We start from the raw sequence: 23,432 nt of genomic DNA, 5'->3' as shown, positions 1-23,432 counted from the left end.
GGAGGTGATGGAGTCCAGGTGAGTGTCATTATGCGCAGTTGCACACGTGACAGTACCCATTCCCCGACGAGCGGCCGACGAGCGTCACCGCAGGCCAAGATGACGATACCTTGGGATCAGGAGCGGACCGGTCACCTCTGCTAAGGCGCGGGAACCTGTCGATCCAGCTGAGGCGCGGGAGCATGACGACCTAGAGCGCTGGAGAGAGACCATACTTGACAGCACCCCCTCCCTGGCGCGTTCGCCTCCAGCCGCAGGACGGCAACAACAGGGACGATCCCAGGGATCCGGAGCAGACCGGTCACATCTGCTGAGGTGCAGAAACCTGATGAGCTGGCTGAGACCTCCCCGGTTGCCTCGGTCGAGGCACGGGAACCTATTCATTCATCTGAGGCATTGAAGGCTATCGATCCGGCTGAGGTATGGAAAGCCGTCGAGCCACCTGAGACATGGGAATCCGACAAACCGGTCGAGACCTCTCAGGTAGCTCCGGCTCCTACACCCAGACCAGACATCACCTCCAACACAAAAACTAAACAAAAGAATCTTTCCCTGATGCTTCCCTTTGTTGAGTCGTCATTCTGTAACGATGTACGCTGAGAGTCGGGAAGCAAGTTCAGGGAGTGTGTGTTTTAATAAATAAAAGAAACAAACACGTAACATAAACAACGCACAGACATGACCCAGGAACAGAAACAATGACAACTGGAGGAGAAACCAAAGGGAGTGACATATACAGGTATCATTGTGTAACGATGGTGACAGGTGTGCGCCATAACGAGCAGCCTGGTAACCTAGAGGCCGGAGAGGGAGCACACGTGACAATGACTTGACTTCTAAAGCCACCTCTGATTAATGTGATTTTTCCGCACAACGGTCGGGGAATAAAAGAGTCATTTTCCAGTAGCTAGGTAAAAAACGCATGCTCTCTCTCCATTACACCCAGATTACTAAATTCAGCAAAAAAAGAAATGTCCTCTCACTGTCAACTGCGTTTCTTTTTCAGCAAACTTAACGTGTAAATATTTGTATGAACATAACAAGATTCAACAACTGAGACATAAACTGAACAAGTTCCACATACATGTGACAAAAATAAATGTAATAATGTGTCCCTGAACAAGGGGGGTTCAAAATCAAAAGTAACAGTGCAGTGCATCTCCTCCTCATGGACTACACCAGATTTGCCAGTTCTTGCTGTGAGATGTTACCCCACTCTTCCACCAAGGCACCTGCAAGTTCCCGGACATTTCTGGGGGGAATGGCCCTAGCCCTCACCCTCCGATCCATCAGGTCAAGGAGATTGAGATCTGGGCTCTTCGCTGGCCATGGCAGAACACTGACATTTCTGTCTTGCCGGAAATCATGCACAGAACGAGCAGTATGGCTGGTGGCATTGTCACGCTGGAGGGTCATGTCAGGATGAGCCTGCAGGAAGGGTACCACATGAGGGAGGAGGATGTCTTCCCTGTAACGCACAGCGTTGAGATTGCCTGCAATGACAACAAGCTCAGTCCGATGATGCTGTGACACACCGCCCCAGACCATAACGGACTCTCCAACTCCAAATCGATCCCGCTCCAGAGTACAGACCTCGGTGTAACGCTCATTCCTTCGACGATAAACGCGAATCTGACCATCACCCCTGGTGAGACAAAAACGTGACTCGTTGGTGAAGAGCACTTTTTGCCAGTCCTGTCTGGTCCAGCGACGGTGGGTTTGTGCCCATAAGCGACATTGTTGCCGGTGATGTCTGGTGAGGACCTGCCTTACAACAGGCCTACAAGCCCTCAGTCCAGCCTCTCACAGCCTATTGCGGACAGGCTGAGCACTGATGGAGGGATTGTGCGTTCCTGGTGTAACTCGGGCAGTTGTTGTTGCCATCCTGTACCTGTCCCGCAGGTGTGATGTTCGGATGTACCGATCCTGTGCAGGTGTTGTTACACATGGTCTGCCACTGCAAGGACGATCAGCTGTCCGTCCTGTCTCCCTGTAGCGCTGTCTTAGGCGTCTCACAGTACGGACATTGTCATTTATTGCCCTGGCCACATCTGCAGTTCTCATGCCTCCTTGTAGCATGCCTAAGGCATGTTCACGCAGATGAGCAGGGACCAGGGGCATCTTTCTTTTGGTGTTTTTCAGAGTCAGTAGAAAGGCCTCTTTAGTGTCCTAAGTTTTCATAACTGTGACCTTAATTGCTTACCGTCTGTAAGCTGTTAGTGTCTTAATGACCGTTCCACAGGTGCATGTTCATTAATTGTTTATGGTTCATTGAACAAGTGTGGGAAACAGTGTTTAAACCCTTTACAATGAAGATCTGTGAAGTTATTTGGATTTTTACAAATTATCTTTGAATGACAGGGTCCTGAAAAAGGGGTTTCTTTTTTTGCTGAGTATATTTGTATTGAAGAGCTCTTTTCTCAGCGTATTTAGCACATACAAATCCCCACTAGAACAAGTTATCTTGCCAGGAAAATACAGTGCATTATTCCAAATACTTGTGTATAATAGGACACTTTGCAATACAGTAAGAATTATTTCGCCCCCATCTATAATATATGAAGTTCCTAAGGGCCCAATTCCCTATTCTTTGTTTGGCTCAGGCCTACGCAACTGGCTGCATTTAACAAGTGATTCACCTCATTGTTAGCAATATAATAACCATGTAAAACATTTCTGTTGACAACTCAAAGCCCTGGCCTTGCTTCGCAAAAGGGGGAGGATATAATGCAGCTTTAGTAGTGCTGTTTGTTATTAGGAAGTAAGATGGGAAGGGGAAATATGATGGGAGACAGCTTCCAGTTCCCCTCCTCTTTCTCTCGTCTGATAGGACGGCTCAGGTCAATGCTAGATGGAGAGATTATTCTGGACTCTGACACTCTAATAACTTAAAGCTATCTAGCCTCAGCAATAATGTGGCTTCTATGGTTGACATATTTAATAATCAATGAATCACTCCATGAAACAATCAGCTAATTGCTCTTTGCTGCAGAGGAGGAGAGAGAAGGAATTACGTAACGTGGAGTGTTGAACACTAAGCCAACACACCAAGTGCTAACTCATAGTGGGGGGGGGGCAGATGGAGGCTAGGGAAAAAATAGTGCCTTATGAAAGTATTCATATCCCTTGACTTTTCCACATTTTGGTGTGTTAACACACATTTTGGTGTGTTAAAGTCTGAACTCAAAATTGATAAATATTTTTTCACCAATCTACACACAATAACCCATAATAACATAGTGAAAACATGTTTCTTGATTTTTTTTTGCAAATGAATTGAAAAAGAAATACACAAATATCTAATTTACATAAGTATTCCACCTGTTGCAGTGATTACAGCTGTGAATCTTTTTAGGTTATTGTCCTGCTGAAAGGTGAATTTGTCTCCCAGTGTCTGTTTGAAAGCAGACTGAACCACATTTTCCTCTAGGATTTTGCCTGTGCTTAATTCCATTCTGTTAATGTTTTATCCTGAAAAACTCTGCAGTCCTTAACGATTACAAGCATTCCCATAACATGATGCAGACGCCACTATGCTTGAAAATATGGAGAGTGGTACTCAGTAATGTGTTAGAGTGGTACTCAGTAATGTGTTGTATTGGATTGCCCCAAACATGACACTTTGTATTCAGGACAAATGATGGGCAGTATTACATTAGTGCGTTGTTGCAAACAGGATGCATGTTTTGGGACATTTTTATTCTGTGCAGGCTGCCTTCTTTTCACTCCGTCAATTAGGTTAGTATTGTGGAATAACTACAATGCTGTTGATCCATCCTCAGTTTTCTCCCATCACAGCCGTTAAAGTCGCCATTGGCCTCAGGGTGAAATACCTGAGCAGTTTCCTTCCTCTCTGACAGCTGAGTTAGGAAGGACGCCTGTATCTTTGTAGTGACTGGGTGTATTGATACACCATCCAAAGTGTAATGAATATCTTGACCATGCTCAAAGGGATATTTAAATGTCTGCTTTTTATTCATTTTTTTACCCATCTACCAATAGGTGCTCTTCTTTGCAAGGCATTGGAAAACCTGCCTGGTCTTTGTGGTTGAATCTGTACTTGAAATTCACTGCTCGGCTGAGGGACCTTAGCGATATTTGTATGTCTGGGGTACAGAGATGAGCTAGTCATATCCCCCTATCCGACATGTCCCCCTGCCCTCCCTCTTCCCATTTTCTGCAACTCAACAATAGCCAGTCAGTTTATTGGATAGGGGGATATCTGCACACAGCGGTGTCTTCATTATGTTTTGATGATTTTTAATAACCTGTGTTTACAAATGGGATGCGTAGGCATTATTCTGGCCCCTTTTCTAAGTAACAGATTCAACTTCCAAAGAGCTAAGTAGGTGTATTATCATCCACGGCACTGCAGTCATTATACTCTTCAATACATATCCACCCACATTACAAATGTGCTATGCAGTGCCTCATCTGATTGAAACCAACATTGTACTCCATAAGAAATGGAGTTCAACTGATTTTAAAAGAGATCCCATCCCATTTCAATATTCCATTGTTATCCATTCACTTTATATAGAGACCATTAATCAGGAAACAGGTTATAGCATCTCAATATGAACAACCCAAAATGTCAAACAGGCTTTTCAGTTGACAGATACTGTTGTGTAAAGTATCCGGGTAATTTGTTCAAATGAATCTGGGGAATATTCAAGGATATGGATCATCTGCTCTCATACTGCTGGATAGTTAGAAAGATAACGATGATGGATGACTAAGTCTACCGGCTCACTAAGTAACTTGCCAACAAACATTGTCTTTATTGGGTAGAGATAGGCCTATTCAAGGTGTGGTTTTGTACATGGTTTGGTTACAATATTTACTTATTTCTCCAAAGTAATGTCAAGTCATAGATTTTTTTTACAATTATGAAACATTACAAACATTACCTCAGGCTATAGAGCACAGTGCCATCTGGATGCAGTCGAATCATTCTGTTTTTCACAGTGACACCATGGACAAAAGACTTCTTGTCATTTAGGAAGTAGGTGTCCGGGACCCACAGCTGATCCGCTACCCGGTTATCCAGGGTGAGATTGAGGGGAATCTCTGAGTAGGATAACCGCTTGTCTCGCCAAGCTTGCTGGAAATACATAGTCAATGTATAGTCCTAAAAAAGAGAAAGATAGAGAGAGACAGATAGACAGAGAGAGAGAGACATAGAGAGACATAGAGAGAGAGAGATAGAGAGAGACAGACAGACATAGACAGAGAGACATAGAAAGAGAGAGAGAAAGAGAGAGAGAGAGAGGAGAGAGAGAGATATTACTGGGGCCCAGGGATCAGGATGGAAAGTCAAGAAAAAATATATTAACTCGACATGAGTAGTGTGACGTGTCTGACCATTTGTCTTTGACAGAGTTATGGAGACCCCAAAAACGTTATTTAGCAAGACATTAATGTTGGTTTTAAGAATGTTGTCTGCAATGGCTTAGTACTACTGCACACGTGAATAGCAAATGCCAGCATTTCCAAATAAAAAAACATGTTTTTATTTCAGTAGCAAGAGTTTGCGACCCTCCCTTGGCATTGTGCATTCGCATCACAACAACTCGAAAAACTACACTATATATACAAAAGTATGTGGACGCTCCTTCAAATTAGTGGATTTGACTATTTCAGCCACACCCGTTGCTGACAGGTGTATAAAATCGAGCAGCCAGCCATGCAATCTTCATAGACAAACATTGGCAGTAGAATGGCCTTACTGAAGAGCTCAGTGACTTTTCAATAAGTTAGTTCATCAAATTTCTGCCCTGCTAGAGTGGCCCAGGTCAACTGTAAGTGCTGTTATTGTGAAGTGGAAATGCCTAGGAGCAACAACGTAGGCCACACAAGCTCACAGAACAGGACAACCGAGTGCTGAAGCACATAGTGCGTAGCACATCATCTGTCCTTGGTTGCAACACTCCCTACCAAGTTTCAATCTGCTTCCGGAAGCAACATCAGCACAAGAACTGTTCGTAGGGAGCTTCATGAAATAGGTTTCCATGGCCGAGCAGCAGCACACAAGCCTAACATCACCATGTGCAATGCCAAGTGTCGACTGGAGTGATGTAATGCTTTCTGCCATTGGACTTTTGAGTAGTGAAAACGCATTCTCTGGAGTGAMGAATCACGCTTCCCCATCTGCCAGTCCGACGGACAAATCTGGGTTTGGCGGATGCCAGGAGAACACTACCCGCACGAATGCATAGTGCCAAATGTAAAGTTTGGTGGAGGAGAAATAATGGTCTGAGGCTGTTTTTCATGGTTCGGGCTAGGCCCCTTAGTTCTAGTGAAGGGACGTCGTAATGCTACAGCATATAATGACATTCTCAATTATTCTGTGCTTCCAACTTTGTGGCAACAGTTTGGGGAAGGCCCTTTCCTGTTTCAGCATGACAATGCCCCCGTGCACAAAGTGAGGTCGATACAGAAATGGTTTGTCGAGATCGGTGTGGAAGAACTTGACTGGCCTGCACAGAGCCCTGACCTCAAGCAATGTTCTAACATCTAGTGGAAAGCGTTCCCAGAAGTTATTATATATATGTTATAGCTGCAAAGGGGGACCAACTCCACATTAATGCCCATGATTCTGGAATGAGATGTTCGACGAGCAGGTGCCCACATACCTTTGGGCATGTAGTGCATGTCTGCACTGCACTGTAAAACAGGTATTCTGTTTAACGTGTATCTGTGAACTGTAAAGATTATATCATCAATATGTTTATTATTCATGGATGGATGGATTGCTGTGCTTCTTCTTGTTAGCGTAGCAGGAGCAGTGTGCTGGCTTGGCTGTTTGTTCCAAATTCACTCTGAACATTTTGCAATACTCTCTGGCTAATCCCACAAATGATTATATTCAGCTGAAATGCAATGTGCTCTGCAACTCTAATTTTGTCAATTGTTGTTTTAAAGAGAATATTAGTAATAATTTGTGGTGACTCATAAGTCAATACATTTAGTTATGAAGTCAGGTCTTTGCTAAGTTACCGAGGATGTAAAAAAAACAAGCTTAAAAATATCTAAGGAGAGAAAATATGACCCCAATTCATATACTGTATATTGACTACTTCAGGTTTTTTACATCCTCGGTAACTTAGCCTATTCCTGACTTATGAGTCACCACAAATGATTACTAATATTCTCTATAAAACAACAATTGACAAAATTAGAGTTGCAGAGCACATTGCATTTCAGCTGAATATAATCATTTGTGGGATTAGCCAGAGAGTATTGCAAAATGTTCAGAGTGAATTTGGAACAAACAGCCAAGCCAGCACACTGCCCCTGCTACGCTAACAATAAGAAGCACAGCAATCCATCCATCCATGAAAATAAACTTGGGAAACTTGCTGTCTCAGGGCACTTTTGTCACCACTGGCAGATCCACTTCTCCTAACAGAGGCTGAACATGCCTTTTTGGATATGTCTGTTGGTTGCAAAGATGACGACATCCCTATATCTACTACACCGAATGGACTGACTGGAAAGGGGGGCGTGAAAGCAGGAACAGAGATRGAGTCAGTGAGCTATCGTCACGTGACTCACGCCCCAACATATCCCTCCATTTCTCTCCACGTAAACTTCTTGTTTGCAACAAAGTTTGCTGCTAACATTGTTGCTGACCTAACTATGCTCTTCCAAGTCCCATCAAACATTGTGCATCATAACATGAAAGAACAAACAGCAGAGCCTGGTTGTAACTTTCATAATTTTGAAATGTTTCTATTTCCTTTTCCGGCTAAGGGTGTTTTTACTGCTTATCAAAAATGTTCATCTTTATGCAAATTACGTATTTGTATTCAATAAAGTGTTAATTGCTGGTCAGTGTTGTGTTGATTGATCAATAGTATTGCCTGTGAGGTGTATTAACACTGTCTATTGAAAATACTAATAATACCTGGTCTAGGTGCTAATGGTTTACGCCAGTTTAGGGAATATATTTTTATCATTCAGAGAGGCTGCATATGAGGTAACATGCTGTGACAAAGATCTGCCAGTATATAGGCACCTACTCAGCTGTGTGAGTTTTAGATACTGAACAAAAATATAAAAGCCCCTTACAAAAAAGATTGCAGTCAGAGTGCAGTATGGCAGCAGTATGCTGCAAATACAGTGTCCAAAATAACATTTTTTTTACTGCAGTAATTTTTCAGTATAACTGCAGATAGAGCGCAGTATAACTGCAGGTCAACTGCAATACACTGCAGATATTCTGCAATTACTGCGTCCAAAATGCCACAGTCGACTGCAGTTACTGCACTTTTACTGCAGTTTCAAAACTGCAATCTGTTTTTGTAAGGGGAAACATGCAACAATTTCAAAGGTTTTCCTGAGTTACAGTTCATTTAAGGAAAGCAGTCAATTGAAAGGAATTCATTAAGCCCTAATCTATGGATTTCACATGTCTGGGAATACAGATATGCACGTGTTGTTCACAGATACATTAACAAAAAGTAGGGGCGTGGATCAGAAAACGATAGTTACCGGATTTGCAACTCCAGTTCTATGAGTGGAGCGGAGCCCCATATGGGAGCTCTGCTCCTAGTGGTTTAAGGCGGAACGCAACGCTCCAAAATGTACTCCCTGCCGAACCGAACACTTCCAGAATTAATGAAAAGGTCGGGCTCAGCTATGGCTGCGACCAAATCCCGCAGAATCTGAGGCTAACATAGTCATGGCGTCTTCTAGAGCGAAATCTACCCTGAAAAATGTCCACCGCTGCTTCCTCTCATCTAAAGAAAGGATGGCGCAGCTAGGGCATTCCGGGGGATCTGGGAGGCCTAAGCACAACGATACTGGTGGAGCAGCGACACTGAGCTCTAAAAAGAGCTTTTGGGTTGAGTAGAAAAGGCGTGTTCATTCAGCACGACACACGTTCTTCGCATAGAGTTGATCAGGCTGTTGATTCTGGCCTGTGGAATGTTGTCTCACTTCTCTTCAAGGGCTGTGTGAAGTTGCTGGATGTTGGCGGAAACTAGAACACGCTGTCATTCATTCACGATCCAGAGCATCCCAAACATGCTCAATGGGTGACATGTCTGGTGAGTATGCAGGCCATGGAAGAACTGGGACATTATCAGCTTTCAGGAATTATGTACAGATCCTTGTGACATGGGGCTGTGCATTATCATGCTGAAACATGAGGTGATGGGYGCGGATGAATGTCACGACAAAATGAAATTATGTTCATTGTTCGTAGCTTATGCCTGCCCATACCATAACACCACCGCCACCATGGGACAGGACAGTCTGTTCATAACGTTGACATCAGAAAACTGCTCGCCCACACGACGCCATACACATAGTTTGCGGTTGTGAGGCTGGTTTGACTTACTGCCAAATTCTCAAAAATTATATTGTTGGCTTTTGGTAGAGTAATTTACATTAAATTGCCTGGAAACAGCTCTGGTGGAAATTCCTGCAGTCAGCATGCCAATTGCATGATCCCTCAAAACTTGAGAAATCTGTGGCATTGTGTCGTGTGACAAAACTGTACATTTTAGAGTGGCCTTTTATTGTCCCCAGCACACACAGTGCACCTGTGTAATGCTCATGCTGTATAATCAGCTTCTTGACATGCCACACCTGTCAGGTGGATGGATTATCTTGGCAACGGCGAAATGCTCACTAACAGGGATGTAAACAAATTTGTGCACAACATTTTAGAGAAATAAGGTTTTTGTGAATATGGAACATTTCTGGGATCTTTTATTTCAGCTCATTAAACATGGGAAGAACATTTTACATGATGCGTTTTTATTATTTTCCTGCATTTGTATTTAATAACTGACTTCTTAGTGCTCTGGTCCTAATTTCAGAATTTCCGCCTTACTGACGTGCCCAAAGTAAACTGCATGTTACTTCGGCCCAGAAGCCAGGATATGCATATGATTGGTATCATTGGATAGAAAACACGTTGAAGTTTGTAGAAATGTTAAAATAATGTATGATACTACAACGTAATTGATATGGTAGCTGAAAATCCAAAGAAAAACCAACCAGATTTTTTTTTTTTTTGAGATCCCATGCTCTTTCAATGGAAAGCTATGGGTCCTATGTAATTCCAGCTCCCATGTTGCAATTCCTATGGCTTCCACTAGATGTCAACAGTCTTTGTTCAATGTTTCAGGCTGGAATTTGGAGTTTTGGTACCAGGAGTCACAGTTGGAAATCAGTCTTTGGGCGCGCGACGAAGAGGACGCACACTTGCTAATTTTACTTTCTATTGAACATACCTCTTTCTGTATGAAATATTATATTTTATTTACATTTTAGGGTACCTGAGCATTGAATAGCAACGTAGTTTGACATGTTTTAACAAAGTTTAGCGGTAGCTTTTTTGATTCCTTTGTCTGCATGTTGAACGAGTGGATTACTCAAATCGATGGCGCCAACTAAAGAGACTTTTTGGGATATAAAGAAAGATTTTATCTAACAAAACGACCATGCATGTTGTAGCTGGGACCCTTGGGATTGCAAACAGAGGAAGATTTTCAAAAAGTAAGTGATTATTTAATCGCTATTTGTGATTTTATGAAGCCTGTGCTGGTTGAAAAATATGTTGATGTGCGGCGCGGTCCTCAAACAATTGCATGGTATGCTTTTGCTGTAAAGCCTATTGTAAATCGGACAATGCAGTTAGATTAACAAGAATTTAAGATTTTAACCGATATAAGATACTTATATGTTCATCAATGTTTAATATTACGATTATTTATTTGAATTGCGCGCCCTCCAATTTCACCGGATGTTGTCGACAGGTGTCCCGCCTAGCCCTAAATTATTTTTCAATAAATGGAATCTATTTTTGCACCTGATCCTCTGACGAATCAACTGCTGCTCCAAGCCTAAGTAACTAGGCTGCCGAGTCCCCTATGTTAACACTCCAGACAGAAGGTAAGTGTGGGTGGGCACAGGAAATTTAGAAACCGTTATTAAGTCTGCTGTTGGTTAGTGGTGGTTGAGGATATGTACAGATATCTTACAGCACTTTACTGTACTAAACAGGCCCCTTTCTGCACGCGCAGCCTCCCAACACTTGAGATACATCCCAGTTGATCTTTATGTAATAACTCTCGCTGCGCTCACTCTCGCAATCTTAACAACACATGCTGGGCTTTGTTTCCATGGAGGCTTCACAACCTAGTTCCCTCTCCACTCATCACTACACAATACCGATCTGCTATCTTAATTTGATCACTCTGTCGTCGCAAAGCATTTTCCTGCGTGGCAGGAAATTCAACTTTGTAGTGTATTCAATGTTTCAAAAGGCTTCATAAGTTTGTCATTTCCTCTTAAAAATGTCAAACTTGATGTGCCCTAACAGAACATGTATCACCCCCGACAATAAATGTCCATTCATTATAATCCACATTAATAAATCATGTCTTGTTACTGCAGGATTATTTGAATGTTGTGAGAAACTAGTCAAATTAAGGTAGTATATCTGTAGCATCTACTAGGCATGGGGTCCTTCTCTCTTTCTGATGAGAAAGGCTCAAGGCCGTGGTGCATTGAAGTATGAGCTCTCCCTTTGGCTTTGGTTACACTGCTCTATCATATCAATCAGTCTGTGGTCCATGTACTGTGTACACAACACTCCACAGTGAACTATTGTGAGTATTGTATGTATTGATGTTGTCACTAGAGTCTGCATTTGGTAGACCACAGTGCCAACATTGGCAAAATAACTTGTTAGAAGTACCACAGTATTCCCTATGAAAGTCATAGAGTAGAAGAGATAGATGATAGGAACAGAGTGGAGTGTGTGTGTGTGTGTGTGTGTGTGTGTGTGTGTGTGTGTGTGTGTGTGTGTGTGTGTGTGTGTGTGTGTGTGTGTGTGTGTGTGTGTGTGTGTGTGTGTGTGTGTATGTTTCTGTGTGTGTGTGTTTGTGTGTGCAACCGTGTGCGTTTCCATGCACGTTACATGTGTGTGTTTATTCAGGCAGAGAAATATGAACGTTTATAGATCCATGTACGATAACAAATCGTTTGCCATGACTGCTCACTGTGCGTGTCTGGGGAATAGTCCCTTGGGGTAAGAGTAAACTGCATCTGTTCTCGCCTGGCAGAAGGATTACACCTGTAATTTAGGATTAGTTTCGGATTTTACTATTTTATTATAATCTATGATTGTAAATGCGTGTACTGTACAATTCAGTCTGACTGCCAATTTGCCAATAAAGCCTATTGTCACCTATACCCGCAGTATTCACATCATTATGAAATCTCGTTATCGTTAGCGATTAGATAATCACTGTAGGCATTTCCTGTGAGGCTTTTCCTGTTTTCACACATAGGAGTTTTCACAGCTGTCCAAAGTTTGGACAGACTCCACACTTGAATAAAGACTGCATTGTGGCTGTGGCTTGTTATGCTGAGGGATAGAGAGTCCCCCTTGTCATCCCATTGCTGCTATTGTCTTGAACCAGCTTCACCTGAGATGGAAGGCTTGCTTAGCAGGATGGCCCTGCGCCAAAGTTACTGGGACTGGAGTAAAACATGGAGCAAAACATGGAGCTCCTCAAAGGCGTGTTATAGCCTCCATCTCTCTGTTAGGAGAGGGGGAACTGCTGCTGAGAATCAACAGAATCGCAGTGCTAGCCAGTGTCAGTGTGGAGGAGTCTGTCATAACACCAGTGGTAATGAGCATCACTAAGTAATATAAGTCAAAGGAGAGAAAAAGGGACGGCTAGATTTATGAGAGCTGGGCTGCCAGTGAGGACGACAATAGAGTAATTATTTTTTCTCCAACCTCTCGCACAGCTGTTGGCTTCATATTAACAAATCCCTTTAACAAATGGCTGCATCCAATGGCTCAGTTTGGCCACTTATCGCAGTCACAAAACCAAACCTCCACACCATCAAAAACCTAGATTATGACTACGCATTATTAAGGTAGATCTAAAGGTTTAATTTTCTTTCTACCTTTTGAAAGTTTCCAAAATCCTTTTTCTCCTCTCAGACTCAGGGCAAGTGCCACTGCAGCCTAAGAGGCTTTCACAGAATGCTAACTGAAGAGAAGTGTTGAAACATGGGTCAGGTCTGAGTACCAAAGAGTGTTGTGCAATTACTCAGCTGCTGACAGGAAAGTAAGGATTCATCACCAATACTATATTCAACAGGGAATAATCAAGTGTCCACATTTTGTATCCATTGTATAACCTTGTTCCTTATCGCCGGAAATGGAATTTCAGGTATATCCTCTCTCCATGCCATTGCACGTGTTTAGTTTCCGATACACAGAGATTGAAAACAACAATGACTAAAACAAAAAAAAACATGTTGAGTAGTCCTGGCATGACTGACCCGTGTTGGGCCAAAAACGCTGCAGGCACAATTTGTGGATAAAACACAGCCTCGGGTAGAGATGCTGCCTCACTAGGCGGGCTCCTATCAAATGTGTCCTGACAGTGGCAATAGCAGGGCCTGGACAGAGCATGCAATAAGGCCACCTTTTCGTTACTATTCCCCCCAATAACCAGTCCCCCACCCTGAGTGGACCGAGGCAGTGCGGGATGGTGGCGGGGGGGGGGGGGGGCGACTATGGGTTCTATTTCTGCTTCCTCATCACCCACTACCCTTGAAGTGAGTTATCCATTTTCAATGGCAGTGGTGTGTTTGCTGGAAGGGAGGGAATATGAAAGGTAAGGAAAGCTCAGTGGAGCGGTGATGCAAATTGCTTTTATTCTCACCACACTTTCAACCTCCCTCCCTGCTTTCTTTCTTTATATCTCCTTCCCCCTTCTCCCTCTCTGTGACTTTCCATCTCAATCTCTGGGGAGGCACCTCTTGCGTCAACCCACGTGCCTCTGTTGAATAATACAAAATGCCCTGACACTTTCACAGCATGCGTGTGAACACATCTGATCATTATTACTGAATAAATACCGCCAAGTGAGCTACTCTATCCATAAAACATAGCTGGTGTTGGATCCTATTAGAAGGTGCAAGATGGTTTTAAAGAGTTGATGACAAGAGCCGAACTGGAATGCCTCTCACACGGCATGGCAGCAAAAGTCTGCTGACGCTCGGGTCTTAAAGCAACTTCACACTTTCCGCCTGTCTTTGGAATGGAATGAGTGAGAAGACCCGATCCGCCCATCATTCAACCAGATGTCCACAGTACGGTCTGATGTTAACCCACTTCAGTCACTGGAAAAGCTCTCAGAAAAGATGCATCCCTTATTCCACTCACATAGCCTACCTACAGTAAACAGCACTGCTACAGAATGTTTCTTAATAGTAGACAACAGATTTATACCCACAGCTGTATAACGTATCTATCCATCCAGTACCCTGGGGTACTTGTATCTGGGTATATGTAGAATCCTTTTGAACAGCTTGTCCACACTGCACAGAATATCTGAAATGGAACACCATGTTTTTGCCCCAATAAAAACACAATACAAATGTTGCTTTTGGTTGACAGGGTGAAGTGGAGAAACCAACCACGACAAATTACAATGTCTAGAAATGGCACAGCAGCCAGTAAACAGGCACAGCAGTCTCAATGCAGCGTGTGTCATGTTCATTTACAGGAGGTTTCACTCCTCAGATACTGAGACTCAAGCAACAAAAAAGAGCATTTTCTGGTTGGATGATTGGATTTCCCAGAGGGCATTGTTCTTCTCTGAGGACTAAACCTCTTACAGGGTTTGTCATCATTTTGTCTTTTGCTCATCATTTCCTAAGTATAGCCTGTTGGAGAGTTGATGGGCGTTTCAATGGGGCACTATCTCTTGGGCTGTATAGCCTAAATACCTTCCACTCTCTCTAGGTCCTCTCTACTCCTTCATTATTTAGCTTGTCCCGGACATAACATTCCGCGCTTGTGAAGGGGAAATGAATTTAGGCGGCCCTTTTTGTGATCCCCGAGCACAAGCCAATAGCTCCGTGGTTGGCATCAGTGCAGTTAACTGACTGTATGCAATTTACTTGATATGATTGGTGCATCTGCAGGCCTTTTTGTGTCCCAGAATGACGTTGACTTGAGTGGCAATTTATCTGTATAGGGAGGCATCGGAAGAGGGGATAAGATTATTAGGGCTCTTTTTGGTTCGAGGGGAAGAGGGGAAGTTGACAAGAGTTTCTATCTCAGCCGTGGACGTCAGAATGTAAACCAGTCTAACATTAGAGATGAGTCTCTTTCTCTCCATGCCATTTCTCCCACTTACTTGCCTCTCATCCTCTTCCTCCGTGTGCATGTGTTGATGTGTGTGTGTGTCTATGTGTGTATGTGTGTAGTTACGAGTGCTGGTGTAGTCACGAGCCTACGTTTGTGCGCGCAGGCTGTGTGTGAGTAAGTGTGTGCCAGAGTTAGTATGTAGCTTAAGTATGAGTGCCGCTGTGTGTATGGCTGAGTGTGGGTATGTGTAGTATGTTTCAGAGGGTTGTTCTTGCCAAGCTTCTGCCTTTCCATAGCCTTTCAAATTCCTCTGACTCCACCACACAGAAAATAATATACTCTAAGCAAACAGATCTAGGAGTTTCGATTCCTCATGCATTATGGAGGTCTGAGAGGCAGCCTTATTGCTATTGCTGTAGTGTAGCGAAAACATAACCAAATCTCATATTGTCAACAATGGGATAATGTAATACATTGACATTTGGAGATCGATGTCAGGCAACCACAATTCAGGAAGCGAGTTCTCATCTTGGAAAAAGCCTCCTGCTGTTCCTGACCCGCAATTGTCAGTCAGTGTGGAGGCTTGCACATACATCCTTGACCAGGGACACCCTTAAATAAGCAATACCTTCTCTCACTTGGTGTGACTTACAGGAGAGTGTAGGGGGGGGGGGTCCTTGTACTGTAATTGACGTGATTTTCAAGACGGTAACACCAATGACATAAAACTGAGGGGCACGCATTATTCCCCCCCCAAAAAATATATATTCTAATAGCCTTCTTTGTTTTATTGATACAGCATATACAATATTAAATACTAGTGTTCACATTCGAGTACTCAAAATAATAGACAGATAGACATATCTCTAAATCACCAAAATATGTCACTACACCTCTACACATCTCCAGTGGGACAATCCAACTTGCTAGGCCCTAGTAGTTTATACAATGCATACAAATAAATATATGTTTTGCATTATAAAGGACTTATGTATTATTTTTTTTGAAATATTAAAGTGTTTTTACATGTTGCCCAAATCAAGGGACATAAATGTACCACTGCAATTCAAGAATGACCCGAAATAGATATATCTCACATCAGAAAATAGACACATCTCGTTTGCTGTCAAACCTAGGTGTCATACATGCTGCAAACAGTGTTAAAATGAAACCCAAAGTAAAGCATCTTATTGGCATTTACACTAAAGGTCCCAACTTTCAATAATACATTCAAATGGCATTGTGGTCATATTATTCACAGATGATGTGAGCAAAAGAAACCTCCAGACATAGAAACGAAGTATGCCATATTAAGTTCTGTTTCCTCTGTCACAGTGAAGTTGAATCCGGGAGTGGAGGCCGAATTTTTAAACATGTTTTTTGAGCAGAATTATATCTATCTATACTGATACTTTGGATGGGGAATACACGCTGCTGCATGTGATAGAGCAGAACTGGTGATGTAGTTGTCAGATGGGGCTTCATTTGACTGCAACACAAGTACACTGGCTGAGAATATATCAGGGGGAATAATACCCCACGCATGCTGAATTTCTGCTGGCAAACCGCAATACATAGAGGATATAAAATTGACTACCTCTTTCAACAACATCCAGTTCCCTGAATTTAATCCATTACATTAAATAAACCCTGTTGTCCTCCTTCCATTTCTCTGTATTTCCCATCCCACTGAATTCAATCTGGGATGTTACAGTGGGTATTTCAGAGAGAGAGAGAGAGCGAAAGAGAGAGAGTGAGAGAGAGAGGAGGCAGAAATCCGTCCGCTCCCACATGCAACAGCCCACATCCTCCTCGGAATGAAGGGAAGGGAATAATGAAGGGCGGATGATGCAGACGGGCATTGGGCAACCCTGACATGCACCCACTAATCCTCCTCCCTTCATGCCACCCTCGGTTTCCCCTCCTTTTAGTTAGCTCCCTGAGCCACTGTTGTCGGCCTGCATAATTAAAAGCTCAGGAATTGTTTTGGGGATCAGCTTTAGCATAACTGCTGATGCAAACCACTTGGCCTAGAAAGCACCTTACTTGTTCTTGGGTTAATTTTCCTCTCTGCTTCCTCCCTTTCCTCTCTGCTTCCTCTCTTTCCTCTCCACAGGGACTCTTATGTAAGGCAGCGAGACAGCACAGGGAGGAGAGACAGTGAGCCCAGTATTTTTGGTTTAAATCTGAGTTCTTCCGCTGAAATGTCTAAGATCTTCCTTGGTTACAGGGTTTCTCATTAAATGCAATCATCCCTGCTGAAGAGCAACACAGTGATTTGACAAGTCTCTTTCGATACAGTATGTTTGACCATTGACAACTCACAATACTTTTCTCAATTATTTTCTCAGATAAAACTCAGGGAGGGAAAAAACGAACAGATATACTATAGCTTGCAGGATAGCCAATTGGAGTCCTCGAGGACATGACGCATTGGGAGAGCAGAACGATGACACTCCGTCTCTAGCCAGTGTGAGCAGCGACACCTATTCTCACCTCTGTACCTCACACTGTGGCCGGCTGAAATGACTCGCTGTCCAGTCACAGGCACAGCGCTAACACTTCATATATGAAATAACTGTGAGCGGCTCCTTCACACTCAAGCCTGTAGGCGTAGCTTGATGAATCTTCTAATCATACACAGTGTCAATGGAGTGGAGTGGCTATCTCTGCTTTCCACCACAAAGGTAGAGGGACAGGCCAGTAGAGGGACAGGCTCACTACAGAGCATTTCTTATTCCAGCTTTAGCTTTTTACTGTTAAAACCTTTTGAGACTTATCCAGAGTCAGAGTTGATTGGCTTTTGATATGTTCTAGTGGAGGTATTGATCTTAAATCATTACAGTCCTATATGTGTATTGTGTAGTAAGGTGAACAGAAATACATCAGTCACACATCCACATATAATTGCCACTCAGCTACTTATCTAACAGAGACAAATCTAGGATTGTGGTGTTCATTTCCCCGTGCACAATATTGCCATCAGATAGGAGAGCACAGTGTTCAGTGTTCTTTGCCCAACATCCAGCTGGGCCCATCAGTGACAGAGAGACAGCACCATGAGACAGCCACATGAGACAGCCACATGTGACTATTACAAATAAATAAATAGAGCAAGCTTCATCGGTGCTGCATCCGCGAACAGCACACAGAGAGTAGCACTGGCGGCGATCAACCCACTTTCATTTGTCACTCCGCCTCATCCGCTGCGTCGGCCATTTTCGAACGCTGTGAGAGAACAGGTGGGGAGATTATCGGTCCACGATGAGCGGCACAAGACAATATGTTGTCAATTCCCAACGCTGCCCTGTGACACGCAAACAAGATGCAGCAGCCTATGTGTATGTGCATAGGGCTGCGGCTATGGCCTGAAGGCTATACATCCCCGGCTCATTGTTCACTGTCGACGACACCACTGAATCAGTGCATAACTACTGTAGTCTAACCACAGGGAATTCATTAAACGCCCGCCTTCCCTTGACATTTGGAGCACTATCCCTAATTGCATGATAAGCAATATCTGCATCATTAATAACAATGTAAGCAGTAAATCATTAGTGTTTGTCACTGTGTGTGTGATTGCTGTTAAATGAGCATGAGGGTATAGCTCAACTAGAGTCCCCCCAGCCATGCTATGCTAGGCTATGGAAGTGGCCTATCCAGTATACAGTAATAGCAGCACTCTGTCAGAATGTCTGTGTTTCCTTAAGGCTAGGCACCCTCCTCTGCTCACCCACTTCCCCCAGCTAGGCCAATCTCACACTTAGTAACCATGGGTACGCCCCATAGGAATTCGTTTATCATCCTTACACATTTCTTGGGTACAAAATGCTGTAAAAACCTGTTTGTTTTTTGCTGGGTTTCAAAACAACTTCCAGTACTTTCAGTGGTTATCCAAAAACGAGTCCTGGAATCAGTTCTAGGCCCAGCTGACTTTTACAGCTGTGAATCCAAGGGTTTTCAGCTGGTTCTCATCAAAGACATATCAAGAGTGGAGGGAATGAGGTAGTGAGAGAGAGAAAGAGAGATAGAGAGAGGAAAGGAGATATGTAGCATGAGCATGGGGCAAAAACTGAGAGGTGGAGTGGGAAGGAGAGATGGCAGAGGAGGTACAGCAAGCAATGCATGATAAACAAGACAGGATATATGTGATGCGAAGGAGTGGAGGAGGGTGAGAGAGAGAGCAATTAGGATGTGCAGACGGTTGCGGATAAGTGATGCATAAGTCTTTGAGAGAGCAACAAAGAAATGAAAGAACTTGTACAGACAGTGTAGAAACTTGGCAGAGAGGCATGATTCAGCAGACATGAGCATTACTGGTGAAGAACAGGTTTAATTCTGGTACTATAAAGTCTCACTCAACTTCAGCCCAACTACCTCAGCACACAGGCTTAGGGAATTGACACTGAGACTTGCTGGAGCCAGGGTTTATCAACAATGAATCTTGTGCAGGTTGTAGTTCTATGAACAAATGTTAACTGAGTGACAGACATTATATTTTTCAATCCCTCTCTGTAAATGCAAGAGAGAGAAAAATAATTCCCATGTTCACATGCCTGATAATGACAGATGACAGCCATTATCATCTATAGCCAAGGTAGGAGCACAGCTAAGTCACACTTTTTAACACACGCTAGTTAACTAGGCTCACATCTTGGCAGTTGTTCAGATTCTCCATAGCAGCCTCTTCAAAGTCCCAAATACAGTGGCTTGCGAAAGTATTCACCCCCCTTGGCATTTTTACTATTTTGTTGCCTTAGAACCTGGAATTAAAATATATTTTTGGGGGGGTTTGTATCATTTGATTTACACAACATGCCTACCACTTTGAAGATGCAAAATATTTTTTATTGTGAAACAAACAAGAAATAATACAAAAAAACGAGCATAACTATTCACCCCCCGAAGTCAATACTTTGTATAGCCACCTTTTGCAGCAATACAGCTGCAAGTTTCTTGGGGTATGTCTCTATAAGCTTGGCACATCTAGCCACTGGGATTTTTGCCCATTCTTCAAGGCAAAACTGCTCCAGCTCCTTCAAGTTGGATGGGTTCCGCTGGTGTACAGAAATCTTTCAGTCAAACCACAGATTCTCAATTGGATTGAGGTCAGGGCTTTGACTAGGCCATTCCAAGACATTTAAATGTTTCCCCTTAAACCACTCGAGTGTTGCTTTAGCAGTATGCTAAAGGATCATTGTCCAGCTGGAAGGTGAACCTCCGTCCCAGTCTCAAATCTCTGGAAGACTGAAACAGGTTTCCTTCAAGAATTTCCCTGTATTTAGCACCATCCATCATTCCTTCTATTCTGACCAGTTTCCCAGTCCCTGCCGATGAAAACCTTCCCCACATCATAATGCTGCCACCACCATGTGTCACTGTGGGGATGAAGTTCTCGGGGTGATGAGAGGTGTTGGATTTGCGTCAGACATAGCGTTTTCCTTGATGGTCAAAAAGCTCTCATAACCCTGAGTACCTTCTTCCATATGTTTGGAGAGTCTCCCAGATGCCTTTTGCTGAACACCAAACGTGTTTGCTTATTTTTTTCTTTAAGCAATGGCTTTTTTTCTGACCACTCTTCTGTAAAGCCCAGCTCTGTGGAGTGTATGGCTTAAAGTGGTCCTATGGACAGATACTCCAATCTCCGCTGTTGGGGCATTGCAGCTCCTTCAGGGTTATCTTTGGTCTCTTTGTTGCCTCGGATTAATGCCCTCCTTGCCTGGTCCATTAGTTTTGGTGGGCAGCCCTCTCTTGGCAGGTTTGTTGTGGTGCCATACTCTTTCCATTTTTTTAATAATGGATTTAAATAGTGCTTCGTGGGATGTTCAAAGTATCTGATATTTTTTTATAACCCAACCCTGATCTGTACTTCTCCACAACTTTGTCCCTGAACTGTTTGGAGAGTTCCATGGTCTTCATGGTGCTGCTTGCTTGTTGGTGCCCATTGCTTAGTGGTGTTGCAGACTCTGGGGCCTTACAGAACATGTGTACGTACAGTTGAAGTCTGAAGTTTACATACACTTAGGTTGGAGTCATTTAAACTTGTTTTTCAACCACTCTACACATTTATTGTTAACAAACTATAGTATTGGCAAGTCGGTTAGGACATCTACTTTGTGCATGACAAGTAATTTTTCCAACAATTGTATACAGACAGATTATTTTACTTATAATTAACTGTATCACAATTCCAGTGGGTCAGAAGTTTACATACACTAAGTTGACTGTGCCTTTAAACAGCTTGTAAAATTCCAGAAAATGATATCATGGCGTTAGAAGCTTCTGATAGGCTAATTGACATAATTTGAGTCAATTGGAGGTGTACCTGTGGATYTATTTCAAGGCCTACCTTCAAACATAGTGTCTCTTTGCTTGACATCATGGGAAAATCAAAAGAAATAAGCCAAGACCTCCAAAWTTTTTTTTTGTAGACCTCCACAAGTCTGGTTCATCCTTGAGAGCAATTTCCAAACGCCTGAAGTTACCACGTTCATCTGTACAAACAATTGTACGCAAGTATAAACACCATAGGACCACGCAGCCGTCATACCGCTCAGGAAGGAGACGCGTTCTGTCTCCTAGAGATGAACATACTTTGGTGCGAAAAGTGCAAATCATTCCCAGAACAACAGCAAGGACTTTGTGAAGATTCTGGAGGAAACAGGTACAAAAGTATCTATATCCACAGTAAAACAAGTCCTATATCGACATAACCTGAAGGACGCTCAGCAAGGAAGAAGCCACTGCTCCAAAACCGCCATAAAAAAGCCAGACTATGGTTTGCAACTCCACATGGGGACAAAGATTATACTGTTTGGAGAAATGTCCTCTGGTCTGATGAAACAAAAATAGAACTGGTTGGCCATTGGTCAGGAAGTTAACCTCTTGACACTACAGGGGGTGCTGTTTCAACTTGGACATTTATCGTTCCCAAATTAAACTGCCTCGTACTCAATTCTTGCTCGTACAKTATGCATATTATTATTACTATTGGATAGAAAACAATCTCTAGTTTCTAAAACCGTTTGAATTATGTCTGTGGGTGAACCAGAACTCTTTCTGCAGCGAAATCCATGACAGGAACTGCGAAGGTCTGAAAACGAGGCTCTGTTCTCAGATCAGTTTAAAGCTCTGTATGTATCCTATGGGTCGACATGAACTGCACCCGCCTTCCCCTGGATGTCAGTAACCAATGAGAAGTGGAATGGAGTTTCTACGTAGTTCTCAGAGCTTATAAAGGCCAGGAACGAAGGGAGCTCTTCCTTTTCGACGTTCGTCATTTCGCAAAGCAAGACCTCAGCGATGGCATTTTTGGAACACGCTCAGTTAATCGACCTTAGAGATATATCCGTCTGTAATTTAATTCGATATAGGTGTTAGAAACATCATAACGAAGTTATTTTAAACCGAGTTATATCAGTTTATGCGAGTATATTTGCTATTTTTCGAATTTCCTTAGTATTGCATTTTGAAACATTTGGGCATGTTGTGGCCACATAGCTATTTGTTAGCTGCTAATTCCCGAAGTTGCAAGACGACGTTTACAACCAGCAACGATTCTTTTGGACAAAGGACCACTTGCCCAAGATTCTGATGGAAGCTCGTCCCAAAAGTAAGAGCTATTTATGATGTTATTCCGTATTTATGTTGGAAAAATGTAAACGGATTTGTCCGCCATTATTGCGGCTCTAGTCTGGCTGTAACGCACACTGTATGTTTAGTAACGTTAATTTTAAAAATCTAACTCAGCGGGGTGCATTAATAACTAATGCATCTTTCATTTGCTGTCCAACCTGTATTTTTTAGTCAAGTTTACGATTATTTATTGATTAGATTAGTGCCTTTCCAGATGGCGCCGGCCAGAATGCATGACCTGTTGCCACTGATCACATTGTATAACACGATTTTGTGCTGCTAAATATGCACATTTTCAAACAAAACCTATATGCATTGGTGTAATATGATGTTACAGGACTGTCATCTGATGAGTTATATTCAAGGTTAGTCCAAAATTATATATCTTTTTGCTGTATGTTACGATCGCTAACCTGTGCTGCTGGTAAATTGCTTGTTGTTTCTGGCTATTGTGCTAAGCTAATATAATGCTATATTGTGTTTTTTCGCTGTAAACACTTAAAAAATCTGACATACTGGCTGGATTCACAAGATGTTGGGCTTTCATTTGCTGTGACGCTGTGTATTTTTTCAGAAATGTTTAAGATGAGTAATTAGGTATTTGACGTTGGTCTCTGTAATTGTTCTGGCAGGCTTCGGCACTATTTCAGATTGCAGC

The 23,432-nt window shown here is 42.9% G+C and overlaps 1 protein-coding gene across 1 annotated transcript in view; it reads right to left on the bottom strand.

Moving 5' to 3' along the window:
- LOC111980382 (gamma-aminobutyric acid receptor subunit beta-2) overlaps nucleotides 1-23,432 on the bottom strand; it is an 81,627-nt gene that overhangs the window by 46,737 nt on the left and 11,458 nt on the right. The window contains exon 4 of the mRNA XM_024011107.2: nucleotides 4,911-5,131. Coding sequence (XP_023866875.1) covers nucleotides 4,911-5,131 — 221 coding nt within the window. The remainder of the gene's footprint in view (nucleotides 1-4,910; nucleotides 5,132-23,432) is intronic.

This window comes from Salvelinus sp. IW2-2015, linkage group LG20 (genome assembly GCF_002910315.2).
Source record: "Salvelinus sp. IW2-2015 linkage group LG20, ASM291031v2, whole genome shotgun sequence".
In the NCBI taxonomy this organism is placed as follows: domain Eukaryota; kingdom Metazoa; phylum Chordata; class Actinopteri; order Salmoniformes; family Salmonidae; genus Salvelinus; species Salvelinus sp. IW2-2015.
The sequence above is the reverse complement of the archived record's forward strand: the minus strand, read 5'-3'. Positions and strand labels throughout refer to the sequence as shown.